Raw genomic sequence first — 18,767 nt, forward strand, 5'->3', positions numbered from 1 at the left:
AGCAATTAAAAATAATTATAATGTGTTGTTAATAGTCTCATTAAAATTCTACACTTGCGTGAATCCAGAAGCGCTGAAAGCATATGTGCGCATTTCTTTCGCGATAATGCCGTTCGCACTTATGTTTTGCGCTCGTGTTTTTCGCGCAAGTGACTTGAAGTTTTTTCGCACAAACGTCCATTTGCGCTAATGGAGGCACTTATGGATTTGCGCAAGTTTACCAGAACCGCTTTCGTGGTCGCATGTGCCGTTATAATATCATAGCATTATATTTAAAAATTTTCTCTCACACCAGGTACCTGCTATCCCGCGCCGTGGCCGGCTGCACAGCAGCGGACCTAGTGACGGGCATCCAGCGCGCGTCGGACGGGCTGGTGACCGCGCGGTTCTTCCCGACCTATCCGGAGCGCGCGGTCTCGCTGTCACACTGGCTGGCAGACTGGATTTCTTTAGGTAAGTGCTGTTTCACACCAGTGTGCTTACCATGAGTTAATATTAAAGGTACTGAGACTACTGCGTAAAAAATGTCATAATTGTACAGCGCCCCTAGTGGTTACATTAAAGAATTAAAATCATCATAGATTTTTTTACGCACTCGCTTGCAAGTACGTTTAATGTAAACTCATGGTAAAGCTACTGGTGCCTGCTATCCCGCGCCGTGGCCGGCTGCACAGCGGCGGACTTAGTGACGGGCATCCAGCGCGCGTCGGACGGGCTGGTGACCGCGCGGTTCTTCCCGACCTATCCGGAGCGCGCGGTCTCGCTGTCACACTGGCTGGCGGACTGGATTTCTTTAGGTAAGTGCTGTTTCACACCAGTGTGCTTACCATGAGATTACATTAAACGCACTGCGACGACTGCGCAAAAAAATAACATGAAATGTAGGACAGATTATACAGCGCCACTAGCGGCTACTTTCAAGAACTACAATCGTCGTAGATTTTTTGACGCATTCGCTCGCTTGTAAGTACGTTTAATCTGATCTCATGGTAAAGCTACTGGTACCTGTTATCTTGATGGGCATCCAGCGCGCGTCGGACGGGCTGGTGACCGCGCGGTTCTTCCCGACCTATCCGGAGCGCGCGGTCTCGCTGTCACACTGGCTGGCGGACTGGATTTCCTTAGGTAAGTGCTGTTCCCTCACCTTACTATGAGTTTACATTAAACGTACTGCAAGGCGTGCTTGCGCAAAAAATTACATGAAATGTATGACAGATTGTACAGCGCCACTAGCAGCTACTTTTAAGAACTAAAATCATCATAGATTATTTAAGCACTCGCTTGCGAGTGGCGAGTTTTAAGGTGATAAAATGATAGTGTAATGAGCACAAGCTTTATTACAAATCAAAGGACTAGTTTGAATGTGTCAATGCACATACTGTAGATAAACTACTGAGTATTGTTTACGTCAAACATTTATAGACATTCAGGCAATGACTGTATTTTTTCCCTTTTTTACGGGACTATTTCCACCACTCGTTCGCACCTTTGCAACTCCTGTGTAGCCAGGATCTACAGCTTGACCGCCAATAAAAACCCGAAAAATGAAGGTCAAGTTTGACGAAATTAAACAGGAAAATTCCGAATTTAAGGTTCGACTTTCCTTGTCCCTTTTGCCAACATAGTATATTTTTGACTGTCATCGCAATTCAGACTCAATATTAATCCTAATACGTCCTAAATTAATTACAGGTGCAGTCCCAATAGTGACGTTAAATCTACAAGTCGGTTGCGAGGGCGAAATCCCAGACGCGTGGCACCATCAAATGGTGTTCGGCGTGTCAGCAGAGGGGGTGTATCTCTGCAACCCTGTCGAATGCGTGCCAGAGTCTACGCTATGGCCGCGTCTTACGTCTCCCTCGGTTCTTCTGGTTAGAACGAGAGACGTGCTATCAAGGTTCACCGCTAGCACGGATTTGTCGCCGCTGATGTTTGTGCCTGATCGACGCTTCCACACTTTTAATGTTCTTGGTGAGTAACTTATATTTTAAGAACAGTTTTAGCTAATTTTAAAACGTAATTTGGAATTAATTAAATAGGGACGATTTAATCGAATACATAACAGGAGAATCGTGTTTGGATTGAACTCGTAAAAAGTACGAAAGTTAATAGGGAAGGAATATTCGCAAAACTTCGTGTATGCACAAACTATTACTGATACTAGTATAGTTGTGATGTGACGTGATGACGTTTTGTAAAAATAAATATCTATGAAAACGTGTCAAAATACAGTATTTAAATTCTCTTCCTTTTTTGCACTACGACAGCAGAGCACAGTAGTCATACAACATACTGAGTACTGACTGATGGTGTCATAAAATTGACCAATTATAAATGATACCCCATTTATTCATACGCTAATAAATAATTTAATTTCTTCCACAGGTCAAGTAGCCAACGTGATACGCGAATGGCGCTCCACCGGCTGGTCGGAACACGGGACACGGACGCGTCACGTGCGACTCCCGTGCGCTTACACCGCGGGCGTCACGCTCGCCGCGCTCACCGGCTCCGAGGCGCACCGCCGCCTCGTGCACGCGGCCCAGCTGCCCATACTGGGGCCCGCGCCCGAGCGATAGGGCAACACTGCAGGCAAGAGAATAATACTACTGGCAACACTCAGCCTCAGACAACACTCTGGCAACGCTCGTGGATAGAGGAGCTTCCGAGGAATTCAAAATAGAGCTGCGAGCCAGGGAAGTGTACATTTACCTATTCCATTATCATTCTTATTTTAGTACTTTTACTGTTCCAAAAATCGTAAGATGACTCCGTAAAATGTGCCCGTAAATTTACGTATACGTACGTATTACTCCGTTACGAACGAATCGGAAACAAAAGAGCGATTCACGTGTAAAAAACTATCAAATTGGTAAATATGGTCTATTTTCCATTATCAAATACTCCACAACTACCTTTAGAGACACGATGCGCGTTAAAACAATTCTATCACGCTCACCTGGCCGCGCATGCGGCTCAGCTGCCCATACTAGGGCCCGCGCCCGAGCGATAGGGTTCCACTCGGCCTTGGAACTGCTGGAAACACTCGTGGATAGAGGAGCTTCCGAAGAATTCAAAATAGAGCAGCGAGCCAGGGACCTTTACCTATTACATCGTCATTCTTCTTATTTTAGCACGTATGACTCCATAAAATGTGTCCGTAAATTTACGTATACGTACGTACCTACCAACCTCTTTCAAAAATAAAAGCGTGATTCATCTTAGCCTAAAAACTGTATCAAATTGGTAAATTAGGTTTATTATCTAATGCCAAATGCACCATTATCTTTCGAAATAACATGTGAATGTTTAATATTTTTCTAAATACATGCGTATTCCATTACTGCAAAATCGAATTGTCAATAGAACTGATTTTGAAAATTGAGAACTTTCGCTTTAAGTATACGAGAAGCAGTATTTGAGAATACAAAAGAGTTAATAAAAACCGATTCGCAAATTAATTAATCGCTTAATTTAAATAATAGTAAGTGGAGTGATTACTCGAATGTTTTTCCTCTAAAAAGTTATCAAACCAGCCCAAATAATATAACTATTTCGATGCTTCAATAGCTTCGTGGTATTCGATTCCTTCATTTCCGATTTTACGATTTATTGTGAAGCAATTATTTAAAAAGACAAAACTATTTATTAACACCAATTATAAGGTATAACATTATTGTAAGCGTTTATATTATTATTAGGAAGACATATCTAATGTAGAAGTACCGATATTATTATGATTCTTATCGTTTTGTGTTTGATGGTCAAAAATATGTAAAATAATTAAATATACGGTGATTTGCAAGATCACTAGAGTGTTTTGTGTTTTAAATTAAGTAAAAGAATTAAAGGATCTTACTTTACATAATGTGTATTATCTAAACCACCGTGCTATATAAAAAACCGAATTGTTTTTGTTATGTTTGATGATTGATTAGTAGCATTTCAAGTTAGAAACAGTTGTCAGGAAAAGTAAATTTGTGAGTATGAAAGTAAACTAACAACTACTGGCCCTTTACAAGTGCTTGACTATTTTAAAGGAGGCTTCAGTTGGTTATCTAAATTAATTTCGTTCTTTCAAAAACAATCATATACCGCCGCAACTCAATATAAATGCTCTTACTCAACAATTTATTATTTAAGGTTATTATTACGTAATATTAAATATCGTAAGATTTTCTCCATACGATTTAGGGATCATGAATAAATTATGTTTCTTTCCTATTTGTTTTTGTAATATGATTTGGTCTCATCTTATCTATTTATTCTTTCACTGTCTTCTCATTCTTCTGTCAGCATAATTTATTTATAGTCTCGCAATATTGTTATGTTGTTATTTCCATGTAAAGCTTCATCAATATCGCTCAAATATTTTGTTATTGCGTCAACATAGTGTAAGTATAGAACTCATAGTGATTCGACGTTTCACAATACTGAAGCGTGTGATTGGCTAAATTTTATTAGCCACATAAAAATAAGGTGTAAATATTCCTGTAAAAGATATAACGTAATTTAATTATATATTAGTAAATTGGTGCTTACTAGTCAAAATTATATTAGCACATACGTCTGTAACCGTTGCAACACTCATGTACGTTTGTTATCATAATTGCACTTACTGTAAACATATTCTGGTATTTCTGGTTAATGAGACGGCCGTCTAATATATAGTTATGTTCATCGTATTCTAGTTAATTAATCGTTAATAAGTTTGCCTGATTGAGGAAAATCAGCACGAATTGCCGTCTCGTTGAATTGAAAGAATGTATCGAAATACATAGGTTGTACGTTTTTACTTTATACTATTGAGATGTTTTACTTAATTAAATTGTGGAGTGATTTCAGAAACATTCAAAGATTTTTCATTGAATTTGCAGCCTTAAATTAGTTAAAATTGCCACAAATTTGGTCGATTCTAAAAGCGTGGATCTAAAAAACGTTGGCTTTACCTATTAATTTTGTTTACGTTTGTACTGAATACTTTGTTACTCCATAAATAAAGTTTAAGTAAGTAAAACATCTTAATTTTAAGGCATGATCCAAACAGACAGGTTTGACTTTTCTACATTCGGTTTTGTAGGTTTCCTCCCTTTGTTGGTGCCCTTGTCTTGTCTCTCTTACTCAATCTACTAAAGGCATAAGAGAGATAGAGAGATGGAACCCAAAACATAGAAGTGGCATTGTAGAATGGGTTCACGGGGTTCAAGAAACTATTTGTATGCAAAAAGTGTACCACCACTTTACATAGATCTCGATATGTAAATGATTCATTGTAACACGGAGATAACGCTACAAGACCGAATTTAGCATAACATAAGATAATGATTCCATGTGTTTTACATATTCATCAAGAGTACTGTTCTGTACGTTTGGCTCTTATTGCTTTATAAGCGCCTTAGATTTGCATTTTGTTTTTCCTGTATGGGCCACGCCGCATATTCACACCGTCATACTGTACCTTTTATTTCTTAAAGTTGTTAAATGTATGTTTAAGTTGTAAATTGTTCGTTGTAACTGTATCCTCCTCACATTGATATGCAATATTTGGTTCTTCTAATGTGTATCCACACTTGGAAGTAGTGTGATATAGTACCAAATTGTTAACGAATAATGACCTTATAATGCAGTCATGGTGGAACAGTGTTCTGGACATTAATGACGTCACTTTACATAAAAGCAATGTTATGTATAACATTATATTTTTGGAATATACTATGATAGAATATACATTTGAGTTTCACTTGTATTGTAACCAAGGTGAGGGTAGCTAGACTTCTATAAAAACATTTACAAAATCACCATTTTATTTTAAAAAATCTTCACTATTAGCTTAAGTTTTCACGGGTCATTAAAGAAATTATCCAATTTTAAGATGGATTGCGTATTGCTTCCAGCAGATTTTCGAAAAGTTTACAAGGGATTCCACTTTTCTCCACCATTTCAGAATTTTGCATTATGCTTTCATAGAGGGCGCCTTCTTCTTCTCGCAACAACTGGTCCAACTGCATCTGCTTATAAAGCAGCTTGACGCGCTCGATGTGAGCAGGCTCGTCGCTACCATAGCAAGCCTCGAAGACTACTCTCTGGTGAGGAGTAAAGCGCTGCAGCGCTGTAACTGCCAGCCAGGTACATTTGCCCTCTTGGATGTCTGTACCTTCCGTCCCTATAATGGTTTCATCTCCAAAACAGTTTTGGAAGTCTTCCTGTAAATCATAGCATTTTAAGATGTCGTAAAATAAAGATTTTGACTGTCAAGAATAGTTTTACCTGAATTTGATATAACATGCCCATTTGCGAGCATATATTGTGCACATTTTCCTGCAGATTCACGTCAGTTTTGTTAGATAGTTTCATTGCCAGTAAAAGTGGAAGTTCGAAATAAATATATGAAACTTTGTAATCACATAACATTTGGTAATAACTAGAATTTATGTTGGCACATTTATTCGTTTTATTTATAGGATTGTCTTGATACTGGCTAATCACTCCGTAAAGGAAAGCCTGAAAAAGAAAAGCCCCTTTTAATTTTAAGCGGTAAAAGGAAAATTTAATTTTCCGTTACCATACCTTGTTGAATAGTTGTAAGATGTCTCTATATTTTTTTGTGTTCTGGAACTTTTGTTCTAACATAGCATACATAAAACTTCGGAGCAAATTACCATCTTTTACAGCAACTTCAGAATGATTTTGTTTTGACGCTGTAGGACCGAGTTTTGCTTCTTCTGATATCTTTTGATGTGCCTCCGTCTGTTACAATTGAAAAAAAATATATATTGCCCTCAGCTAAGACTAGCTTAGCTTATAGATAAATAATTTAAGCTTTTGAGAGTTTTCCGGAAACGGGGGTGTAGAAAAATCAGCGCTAGCACCTAGCGCCATCTATATCATACATTATGTCAAAATAGCCACAAATATCGAGTTATGTTAGGATATAAAAAGTAAAACTGAGGTAATGTTATAACATTGATTAACTGATTGTGATACATAATAACTTACAATTTGCGCCGCCCAAGCTAGCACAAAAGCCTGGTTGATGGTCTCAGCGGTAATATTTTCTGGATTTTCAATCATTTCGAAAGAATTTAACATGATCCGAGAGCTGATATTATTTCCACCGGCTACATTGAATTTAGTGGCCTAAAAAGAACTTCATTAAACTTAGCAGTCTCATAGCTATTACTTCAAAACCATTTTTCACTTACCAATTGTATTTTATTTTCGATTTTTGGTATTAAATGTAAATACTTCCTTTCTTTTCTAACTTCATCAATTATTTGATTTATAGAGTTATCAAAACCCTTGTATCTGTCGTGCAACGGCAAGTAAAAGCTCCCAAATCTAACTGGGACATGATTCCTAAAATAGTGAAAAATATCATGGATAATTATATTATATTTTTGATACATTTAAAAGTAAACTTTACTTACCACAAAGAGCTTTGCTTGAATAACATTGATTTTAAATGCTTCATTTTGTTTATAAACTTTTTAACAGATGTGAATTTATTGATGAAAGGAAGAGTAGTCATGATGGGCTCCTTTTTATACCCACTTATAATATTACCATACAACATACACTCAGCTTTTGGCCATGGCTCTGCTCGCGTGGATTTCCACATTGGAAAATAAGTATTAATTTGACGGTGACATTTTAACTCTTGTGATTGGTGTAGTCCGTGGTGTAGTGGACTGCAAGACTAAAATGCCCTGTGGTTGCGGGTTCGATTTCCGCTTCAGACAAACGTGAGTACCGTAAATACGTAGGCAAGTGTAATCGGGCATTCCGACATTAATTCCGACAGCGGATTTTCCAGCACTCCCAGACTAAGCTAGATTAAACCTGAACCCAACGATACCTATAATAAACAGGTAAGTAAGCGTTTAACTTCCAGAAAAGAAATTACCAATATGTAATAAAACATACAAACATTTTAGTTTTTTATAGGTACTCATATGGGTACTATACTGAGGCCTTTATGACCAAACTATCTGTAAGATGATCCATGATGATTTCTCTTTAATTTGAATAATAATACAACCGTTTTGAATTTACGATTAACCATTCAATAGAATGTAATACTTTGTTCGGAACATTTATCATTAATTTCAAAATTAAACATTGAGAGATTTTGTTGTTTTGTATAAACACGTAACCTATGTGTATAATTTTTTACTGATTTGTAAACTCACGGCTTCGTCTGGCTAATACACCACACAGGTTCAAATTTTAACAGAAACTTTGAAGTTTAAAGTTGTTCAACAGTTTGCTTATAACGTAATAACGCTATTTGTTATTTTATCGCACTTTATGGAATTATTTAAAATTGGCAACACAGTTGTCATTTACCCTCTTTTGTTTATGGATCAGCTGTCAAATTTTCACAAATTTCACAATGACAAATTGATTCAGCCAGCTGTGTGATTTCTAAAAATTGCGTCTTATTTATATTGTAATTGTCTTCTTAGACTTTGTTTACCCTTATTATTCACAGTATTTTCGTGTAGTTACGAGAAACAGTCGTGAAAATGGCATACGCCTACTTGTTCAAATACATCATCATCGGCGACACAGGTATTGATTTTGTGCCTGATATTTTATCTGAGCTGTTATTTATTGCCTGGCAGGTCTTTTTGTGTTTTGTTTTGACTAACCATGTGGGTTTGGCTTATAATAGCGAGGATCTACATAATATGGGCTTGGAGCATCGAAAAATGGGAGATGTTCAAAGTTTTCTATGTGTTGTATGTTGCTAAGCTTTGTTTTCCGCCTACGCTTTCCAGTACCTGCGTAAAAGGGAAATGGAACAGTCACATAAGATTATGTACTATCTGTGCTCATTGAATCGTAAACAAGTCTCGTCTATAAAAACAATAGATAACTTTTGGATCCATTGTTTGGTCAAGGTCTCCTTTGTTGCTTTGTTTATTGCAATTTCTTTTTCATCTAAGCACTACAGTTACCTAATTTTTTACAAAAAAAAGTCTAGTAGGTATTCTCTCTACTCCCAAGTTGCAATAGTTATTACCTGACAAAAAGTACATTTTGATAAAAATTTAAACTTCTGCATCAGGTGTGGGCAAATCATGCCTCCTACTGCAGTTCACGGACAAACGGTTCCAGCCGGTGCATGATCTCACAATCGGAGTGGAGTTTGGTGCTCGGATGATCACCATTGACGGCAAGCAGATCAAACTTCAGATATGGGACACTGCTGGACAGGAGGCTTTCAGGTACCTTATGCTCGACATCAATGCAAACAATGTCTTGTGAACTTGTAATAGGAGCTATTTTGCAACGGTAATAAAGAGTCTGAGGTGCTGTCCACTACAATAATAAAGAAATAATGGATTACAATAAACCATGTTTGATAAGTAGCAGGAAGACGCTGTAAGCTGTATGCAGGCCACTACCAACCGGTCATTATGCAAATCATTAGAGGAGGCCTATGTTCAGCAGTGGATGTCCTATGGCTGAAATTATGATGATGTTTGATAGGTGTTTGGTTTCATAGCACATAGAAGCATCAAGCTGTTTTTTTGCCCTATGAAACTTCAATATCTATTATTCATCAAACCACAAATGGTCTATTGATGATGATAATGTTAGATAAGATTTTAATAAAGCTCATTTAGCATTAATGGTTACCTTTATCACATCCTATAACATGTTGTGTTGTAACATTAACATGTTCAATTCAAATATTACTGCCCTAATATAATCATTGTTGTTGCATTAACCCAATTATAATTGACTTTGAACAATAAAGTATGAATAAGAACAATACATATAAACTACTAACAAGTAGTTACAACAACCTAATTTAGATTATCTATTCTTTTGTTTATTACCAGGTACTGGTGGAAGCCAGTGATTTTGGTTTGCTTATAGGTTTAAACATCAATATCATCAAAAGCTATTATGTTAGTGTGATGATTCATAGTTCATTACTTTTTTAATAAAAAGAGTTCTTACAGAAAACTGTTATCCATACAAGCTTTTTATATTATTAGGATCATGAATATTTTTTCTGATGTCATGTTCACTGGAAATCTAAATAGGACTGGCTAGTGATTCCTAAAGTGATGCACAGATGACTCACAAGGGTGTTATGTTATGATTGTGTTGTAGTATGGTCAAACGGTCATAAAGCACCAATGACCTTGTAATAAGATACTATGTTTACTCTGCTTACAATACATTGTTAAATGCCCTTTATGCAAACTGGTTTAGGAAGGACTCTTATTAAGGCATTACACAATGTCAAGTCAATTTTTTTTTTTTTTGTAAATTGTTTAATATTGTAGAGACATGTTGTGTTAAAAAAAAGAAATAGTAGAATAAGTAGTCCAAATACAAAACAATCATTTTTAAAAGGTATTGGTATCCTATCACCTATTGGTATCCTCTTTTAGACATAATTATCTTCTGGTAAGACATAAGCAGGTGCCAGGCAAGCAGTTTTGGCTCTGTTCTAATGTTCAACCTTACTTGGGTCTGCATGCTAGCATTTATGCCTTGCCTCTGGTGAATTAGAGAGGGTTGTGCTCACGTAGTAGATAATAATGACCTGCTGATGATGATGCTATCACAATACCTAAGCAAAATACATTATGAAACCTTTCAGATCAATCACACGGTCGTACTACCGCGGCGCGGCGGGCGCGCTTCTAGTCTACGATATCACCAGGCGGGACACGTTTAACCACCTCACCACCTGGTTGGAAGACGCGCGCCAGCACTCCAACTCCAATATGGTGATCATGCTCATTGGAAACAAAAGGTAAGTTGACCAAGTTCCATTAAAATTCACCTATTTATATTTTTTTATACATAACAAGGCAGGTGTTTGACCACAATCGCACCTGGTGTTAAGTGGGATGCAGTCTAGGATGGTACATATCTGCCCTGTAAGTGCCTATTCATTCTCGCCTTGAAAAGGCCCGGATTATAGTCTTCGGGAAAGACAGCAGCAGGCACGAAATTCAATCCCTAGATGTTCGCATTAAGAGTCATCGAAAGGCTTAGTGCGAGCTGGTGGAATGTTGACAATATAGGGATGGTACGCTAACCTGAGCCTGGTTCCCCGGTGATGGAAGGGGGCTGGTGGAATTAGCTCGTCTAATTCTTTCACACATTCTCCTGAGCCTGTAGAAAACCGATAAAGATGCTACTTTACGGTGGTGGTCAAGTTTTTGGAGCGACGCTTCTACAAGGGTGGGGCTTTAGTCTTCTGGCACGCCTTTCCACCGAATCCAAAGCAGCCAAAGTTTTTTGATAGAGCCGTTTAGCTATGAAAGTTCCATATTTATAATTTTGATGCAGCAATAACATATTGGTGTCGGCATTGGATTGTCGATCTAAGATTCGAGGATTGCTAGATCTATTCCATTCATGACGTCTATTGCTGGGCTATTTCTTTGGAGCTTAACCTTTTCATAAAAAAAAATCATAAGAAATTCACTGTGTACTGATAAGTGACATAAACATGACGTGCGTGGGCTTAATAAAAGCATTTTTAATGAGTTTATTTTTCACTGATAAAAGTGTACCTACTGCTTATCCTCATATCCATTATGGTCACATGACTTATTGGCATATGCAGATGACACACATTTTTGGTTCATTTCATTGTTAAATCAGAATAGCCATCCATTAGTATTTTAAACTTTCATGTTCAAATCCCGTTTTTATTGAGAATATGGCCATCTACTAGTTGTAATATGTGCTATTTTTGAACAGAACTGTATAAAGTGCTGGCAACAGTACAAGACATCTTCTCAGACCTTATGTAACTGTGTAGTTCTATGACAAATCTGTCATGTATAAATACATGACAAATACTAAAATAAATGTGGGAAACGGAAGAGGTGTGCGAGCGAGAGAGAAGAGGGGATGTAGAAAGACGGCGAATAAATGTTGTGCGAGTGATAAAGAATTTAATCAAACTACAATAAGATTTTCTTGGGACACGTCTTTATTTCTCTTACCCCTATCCCACATTAGTACCTACTTGTGTACATACTTTTTACATTGCGTCATTTAGTCTCATTAGGCAAAGCTTTGTACCTTCTATGGGTACCATAAATACTTACTTTTTTTTCAACACAGTGATCTGGAATCACGGCGCGAAGTCAAGAAAGAGGAGGGCGAGGCCTTCGCCCGTGAGCATGGCCTGGTCTTCATGGAGACGTCCGCCAAGACCGCCGCGAATGTCGAGGAGGCGTTCATCAACACCGCCAAAGAGATCTACGAGAAGATCCAGGAAGGCGTCTTCGATATCAACAATGAGGTAAGTTACTTAGGGGCCATCCATAAAGTACGTCACACGAATTTCATGATTTTTTGGGCCCCGTCCAACCCACCCGCCCCCCCGTCCTTGTCACAGGTGGTCACATTTCTGAGACCCCCCCCTCCCTAGTGTGACGTCACATGTTTTGCAATTTCACATCGAAAAATTATTAAATTAGAACAGCAGTTCCGAAATTAGTTTTTATTCCATTTAAATTAAGTACTTTTTTTGAAGTTGCTTTTGTAGTCTCGTGTTCTGTTAATGTCTTGAGCAATATACCTACTGTTTTGGCCCTATTTTGGTGTTTCCTTGCTTCTAGCATAATATCATCACCGGCAGGCCTATATCTATAACATACAGTCCACTCCAACAGCTTTTAACATCCGGTATTCACAAACATTACTATGAGGTCTCACAGTGCGTGTGCGTCGAAAGGTCATTAAACCGATGATGGTACGCCACTTTGAATGTTGCGACAAGTTCAACCATCGAAGAGTCAAAATATCCTTTCTAACAAATATAAAAAAAATTAACACCTAATCAATGACGTGGCTATAATGAATAATGATGATTTGTCATCTCTATTTGATTTCATGCAGAGAAATGTAGGTATTTCAAAAAGTTTAATGTGCTCTTGTTCTCCCAAAGTAAAGTGTGAATTATGATTGAAACAATACCAGATTGTAATTGAATCGCAAATTCATAATCAATCACAATGTGCATGACAAGATAAGCTGTGATGAAGCCATTGAACCTGATCTGTCTGCGTTTGAAGTCTGTTGTATTCTGCGAACTAAAATGGATTTAGTTTGTGAAATACACATATCTATTTCAAGTACCTCATGATACAATGACTTTAAAAGGCAGGAGCAGAGAGCATGAAAGTAAACAATAGAAAATGAAAGCAAACTGTTCCAGTGACTGATCTTTTGTTCTACCAGTAGGCGGTGTTAAATATGCAGATGTATGCTTTAATTTAAATATGTGAGCATTATCTGTTAAATATGCGAAATAATATATGTGTCGCAGTCGGATTGTATACTAGTGTGACGTCACATGTTTTGCAATTTCACATCGAAAAATTATTAAATTAGAACAGCAGTTCCGAAATTAGTTTTTATTCCATTTAAATTAAGTACTTTTTTTGAAGTTGCTTTTGTAGTCTCGTGTTCTGTTAATGTCTTGAGCAATATACCTACTGTTTTGGCCCTATTTTGGTGTTTCCTTGCTTCTAGCATAATATCATCACCGGCAGGCCTATATCTATAACATACAGTCCACTCCAACAGCTTTTAACATCCGGTATTCACAAACATTACTATGAGGTCTCACAGTGCGTGTGGACGCACAGGGTGATACACGAAACAATCACAGAGCTCTATTCGATTTGCTGCTACACTTAAGCAAGCATCGTTTGTGAATACGGGCGTAAATCTTCAAATACCTACCACTTACCGTAAGTAATATTTCATGGTTTTCTCCTTTTTGAGAGGTAAACACATTTATTTGCACTTTTAGTTGAAGAAGGTTTCCCTACGCCACATCAAAAGTTGCTACTTCGAATGTCACGACAGCGAGAACGTTGCGTCGAAAGGTCATTAAACCGATGATGGTACGCCACTTCGAATGTTGCGACAAGTTCAACCATCGAAGAGTCAAAATATCCTTTCTAACAAATACAGGGTGTAAAAAAACNATACAATCCGACTGCGACATATGTATTCGGGAATTCCAGTTTTTTGAACCCACTTTTAGCTTGGATTACATTAAATGTAATGGAAAATAATTTGTTGTGCTAAAAGACGCATAAAAATTTTTCAATTTATAGCAATTGAGGTTGCACTTGCAAAGCTCATCGAAGATGGCGTACACTTTGAAATTTTGAATTGAAATCATTACTTTTTTCGTTTCTATCTAAAGTCCACTGTGGAACAAAGTCCTCCCCGAGGGTTTACATTACACAATGACCGGTCTTTACTGTATGTCAGTTAAGGCCTGAGGTATGGGAGGGGTAACATTGTCATATTCATAACATCAAACCCATTCGATATCGACTGCGTAAAAAAGTGACATTTAATGTATGACGGACTGCAGCGCCCCTAGCTGAAACTTTCAAGGACTAAAATCTTCTTATATTTTTTAACGCAGTCGATATTGAATGCGTTTGACGTAAACTCACCCTACGCCCCCTGAAGCACATTTTCGCTGACGTTTGTCGTCCCAAAAACACTCGCATACCTCAGGCACTGACTGAGTTAAAAGCACCAGACTTATACAGGGTGTTAAGTAAATGGGTATATGAGCCGACACTAGCCCATGTTAACATGGGCATATAAATGGTATGGTGAAGTCAGAAATTTGATATCGATGTGAATTTTTTAAATTTTCATACAAAATATTTTTTATAAAATCTGATTTGTATGAAAATTAAAATGAAGATATCAATTTTCTGACTTCACCATACCATNTAGACGAGGCGGACGGAGGCACAATCGGCTGATTGTCCAACAGACGTTGTACAACCAGAACAAAAATACGTGCATCAGTACGGTGGTGCGCTGTAGGATGTTCAGCCCGATACCTACAGCCCGCAGGGCTTCAGATGCGTTTCCACGTGCCCTCCCATAACAGTAAACCATGTTTACGTACTCACGAGCACTGTACGTATGGTTAGGCATCTTTCTAACACTCATTCACTATTACCACACTCACTATTACACGTTCACACACTTAACTATCCGCACGAGAAAACAATCAAAAGTCGCAAGCGCATTCGACGACCGAAGAAACCGAACTGGCCGCGCGAGCGCCGAGCAACGCGAGGCGCGAGCGGGCTAGCAACAAAGGCGCTGCCCCGCGCGGCGAGACTGACCAATCACAGTCAATCAATACGTCTACGTGTCTATCGAATGACGTCGTGAATCGGCTTTGTTTTATTCTTCATTTTCAACTACAAATTTACGTAATTTTTAACATAACAAAACTTTAATTTCGTTAGTTTAGTACATGCAAGTCTGTCAACGAATGAGAATGTAAAAGCGACGGGAAAAATACTTTGTTTAATCTTTGTTAACTAAAGATCCGTCCTAGTATACTTAATAATAATTAATGCTCTTAGCAAGCTTCCAAAATACTCAAAGAATCAAAATCAAAATCAAAATTATCTTTATTTGTTTAGACTAATTAAATTAGTTCTTGCAAATCGTCAAATGCTCTTAAGGAGCCTAAACATGTCTCATTCTTTTTTTGCCCTACTAATGAATTGTAGATACGCAATCGTTATTAATAAAACAATAAGAATATCAATACATTTTGATAGTTATTTCGTGTAATAAAGTTACGTTCATTTAAAATAATCCCAAAGAAGACGATGAATTATTTTTTGTAAATTATGAAGAATGTAAGTAATTGGTATGAAAGAAGTGCTAAAAGATATGAAATTTTGTTTAGTTTCTAAAATCAATCGAGTTTATAAACAAAATCTTATCTTTTATCTCCTATCGAAAGTGAAGGAACAAGAGTTTGTCGGTGATTTTTTTCTAGGCGTTCAGATTGCAGTATTAAGTAAGTTAAGTTTTATTTTATTAATTACTATCGTAAAGACGTTAAAGTTATTAAGGTAGAGAGCTAGAAATGTAAGCAATAATGAACCTGTGTGTAAAGAGCATTTGTCATCTGTTTACAGTACTTTTTAATGATACAAGTTTATCACACCTGCTTACTACCTGTGATTAACGATTAAAATTACGTTTATTTAGAATCGCGTGCATGACGATTATTTATTTCAAGTAAATTATTAAGAAAGGAAGTAATGAGTATGGAAGGAGTGAAAAAAGATACTTTTTTATTTAGTTGCTGAAATCATTTATACCTTGATTTTTTAGAATCCAGCAGAGATGTAAACAAACACTTTCATACACAATTACACCATAATCACTTACGTGTTCATAATATCATACACATTATTTAACAAGCCCATGAAACCAACTTTATTTTCACGTTTATACAAGTTTGAAATCAATCTTTAAAACAAATTATTTTAGCAAAATACGTGGACGATGAAAATTTGTGAGATTGTCAAATTGACTTGACGTTTAAAATCATGTGTTATCTCCATATTGTCTATGACTTGTCTCTGACACATCAGTGCTGTAACCTGTGAGTCATAGACAATAATCTGTAAATTTAATCGATATTTCTTTAAGTATTCACTTATTCCGATTACTGATTAATTTTAAATAAAAAGTATACGATACTTTGTTAAGTTTTCCAGCGATAACTTCGACAATATTGGAGGTAACGTAAAATTATTTTTCTACTTTTAGTGTATACTTTTTCGAAGTCAGTTCAATTTTTAGTCGGTTTTATTTAAACGAAATTATTTTCCTTTTTTATGCAATTATTATGCTTACGTATTGTTCCATTGCTTATTAATAAAAGAAAAAAAATCTTCTTTTAATTGATAGCATCTTATTAATTACCTTCCTAACGGAATAGAGCAACAAGGGACTGAGCGAGCGAGATGTCACTAGTAGCAACACTGTCAAACAGAACTTTTTGCAACTATTTGAAGTTTAATAACTTTACAGATATCATTGATTGTTTGACTGTCCACAGTGTGTTTTTTGATTACATCTGTGCATACAGTTTGTTTCCTGTTCTCGAAAATTTCATAATCAGTTCACATTCAATGTTGCGACTTTGTTGCATATTTTTATTATTTTGACGATCACCCGGCGATGATACGCAAGTACTACAATAATTTCACTTCGCGATTAACGAGAGGTTTTGTCGCATCACTAGTTCACAGACTAAAAATATTTTTATGTCAGTTGGCCATGTTTGATGACATTTCTGCTGATTTCTAAAAAATTAGACTGTACATAAAACCCATTCGATATCGACTGCGTAAAAAAGTGACATTTAATGTATGACGGACAGCGCCCCTAGCTGAAACTTTCAAGGACTAAAATCTTGTTATATTTTTTAACGCAGTCGATATTGAATGCGTTTGACGTAAACTCACCCTACGCCCCCTAAAGCACATTTTGAAGTCTCGCTGACGTTAGTCGTCCCAAAAACACTCGCATACCTCAGGCACTGACTGAGTTAAAAGCGCCAGACTTATACATGTAGGTAAATACCTAACACCCTCATATACCCATTTGGGTATATGAGCCGACACTAGGGCATATAAATGGTATGGTGAAGTCAGAAATTTGATATCAATGTGATTTTTTTAAATTTTCATACAAAATATTTTTTATAAAATCTGATTTGTATGAAAATTAAAATGAAGATAACAATTTTCTGACTTCACNTGCTGTTAGGCCCTGCAATGCACACACTGAAGGAGCGCCGCCTGATGGGCTGATGTAAGCTAATGTATATTTCTATCTATCTATATCAGCCTTTGGAGTTCGTCTTCGAAAATAGGCCTCCTCTTCAACCTTCCACCAACTTCTGCCCCAGTAGGCCTAAGATGCGCGCCGCGATAAACGGTTGTCACGCCATTTTGTCGATTTTGCCCATACATTTTAACGTCGATAAAAGTTATCACGGCGCGCATCTTAGGCCTACTGGCCACTTGCATCCAGTTTATTCCAGCTTGTTGCAGGCATCTGTCCATCTTTTAGGCGGTCTTCCTCTATCACGGGTGTTATTGCGGGGTCTCCAGCGATCGTGGTTCATCCGTGCAATGTGTCCTGCTCATCTCCATTTACAATGTATATTTAGTTTAGTACATTTTGGTATCATACATCTGTTGCAGCTGCTATTAGATGCGCTAGGGTGCACGCCATGATAAGATGTTGTCTATGATTTTAGACGACAATTTTAATGTATGATCGTGCAATATAGATAAAATGCCTTGATAAAAATTTAACGTGGCGCGCGTCCTACCCCTACTGGTTAAATTAGCCAACTAATTGGATTGATATCGTGATTACATTATAAATATTAAAAGGCTTGGATCTAACTGCCTACTGGCGGCTAAACTGTAAATCCGTCACTGGTTACTTGATTGACATAGAAACTCGCTTCACTTGTTTATAACTGGCAGGAAATTTATTGGTGACTGAGTTTATCTGACTTGACCACAGAGCCTGAGTTTATTCTTGCTACAAATACGTATAAGCCAACCTGAATGAATAATTTTTACGATTTTATTTTCAGGAGGGGTGCAGCTGTGTGCAACGAACATTGGTACGAAAAATGAAACTTAATGTACGCCGGATTATTACATTTATTTTATATGCTGCATATAGTACGCGTCTTACAACTCACTACTTTATCCTAATGCCACTCGGGCATGTACTAAATAGATAATTATCGTATTCTATTACGGAGTGAAAGTTTTGTAATAAGAAATACTTCTATAGTCTGGTCTGAGCACGTAGAATTTGGCCAATGACCCCAAGCTACCCATCCTTATCGCTCGCGCGTAATTATGTTACTATCGCGCTCGCACACTCACTGC

The 18,767-nt window shown here is 37.2% G+C and overlaps 3 protein-coding genes and 1 long non-coding RNA gene across 4 annotated transcripts; 3 read left to right on the forward strand and 1 right to left on the reverse strand.

Moving 5' to 3' along the window:
* Positions 1 to 933: 933 nt before the first annotated feature.
* On the forward strand, positions 934 to 5,590 carry LOC114351216 (uncharacterized). Its single transcript, XM_028302333.1, has 3 exons — positions 934 to 1,125; positions 1,693 to 1,971; positions 2,386 to 5,590. The coding sequence occupies exons 1-3, from the start codon at positions 987 to 989 to the stop codon at positions 2,577 to 2,579; spliced, it is 612 nt and encodes a 203-aa protein (XP_028158134.1). The 5' UTR covers positions 934 to 986; the 3' UTR covers positions 2,580 to 5,590.
* LOC114351215 (farnesyl pyrophosphate synthase-like) lies at positions 5,557 to 7,350 on the reverse strand. The gene is made up of 5 exons (XM_028302332.1): positions 7,203 to 7,350; positions 6,997 to 7,137; positions 6,568 to 6,747; positions 6,268 to 6,501; positions 5,557 to 6,203 (listed from the first exon to the last, which is right to left on the reverse strand). Exons 2-5 carry the CDS (start codon positions 7,087 to 7,089, stop codon positions 5,868 to 5,870), a joined length of 843 nt encoding a protein of 280 aa, XP_028158133.1. The 5' UTR covers positions 7,090 to 7,137; positions 7,203 to 7,350; the 3' UTR covers positions 5,557 to 5,867.
* Positions 7,351 to 8,369: 1,019 nt separating this feature from the next.
* Positions 8,370 to 13,891, forward strand: Rab2 (RAS oncogene family member Rab2). Its single transcript, XM_028302326.1, has 5 exons — positions 8,370 to 8,571; positions 9,071 to 9,230; positions 10,625 to 10,780; positions 12,109 to 12,385; positions 13,808 to 13,891. Exons 1-5 carry the CDS (start codon positions 8,526 to 8,528, stop codon positions 13,889 to 13,891), a joined length of 723 nt encoding a protein of 240 aa, XP_028158127.1. The 5' UTR covers positions 8,370 to 8,525.
* A 3,719-nt stretch (positions 13,892 to 17,610) lies between these two features.
* Positions 17,611 to 18,538, forward strand: LOC114351221 (uncharacterized). Its single transcript, XR_003655764.1, has 2 exons — positions 17,611 to 17,664; positions 18,464 to 18,538. It is a non-coding gene; the product is annotated as an uncharacterized LOC114351221 (long non-coding RNA).
* The last annotated feature ends 229 nt before the right edge of the window (positions 18,539 to 18,767 follow it).

The sequence above is a fragment of the Ostrinia furnacalis genome, unplaced genomic scaffold (genome assembly GCF_004193835.3).
Source record: "Ostrinia furnacalis isolate ACB-3 unplaced genomic scaffold, ASM419383v2 OfSCF1110, whole genome shotgun sequence".
NCBI lineage: Eukaryota > Metazoa > Arthropoda > Insecta > Lepidoptera > Crambidae > Ostrinia > Ostrinia furnacalis.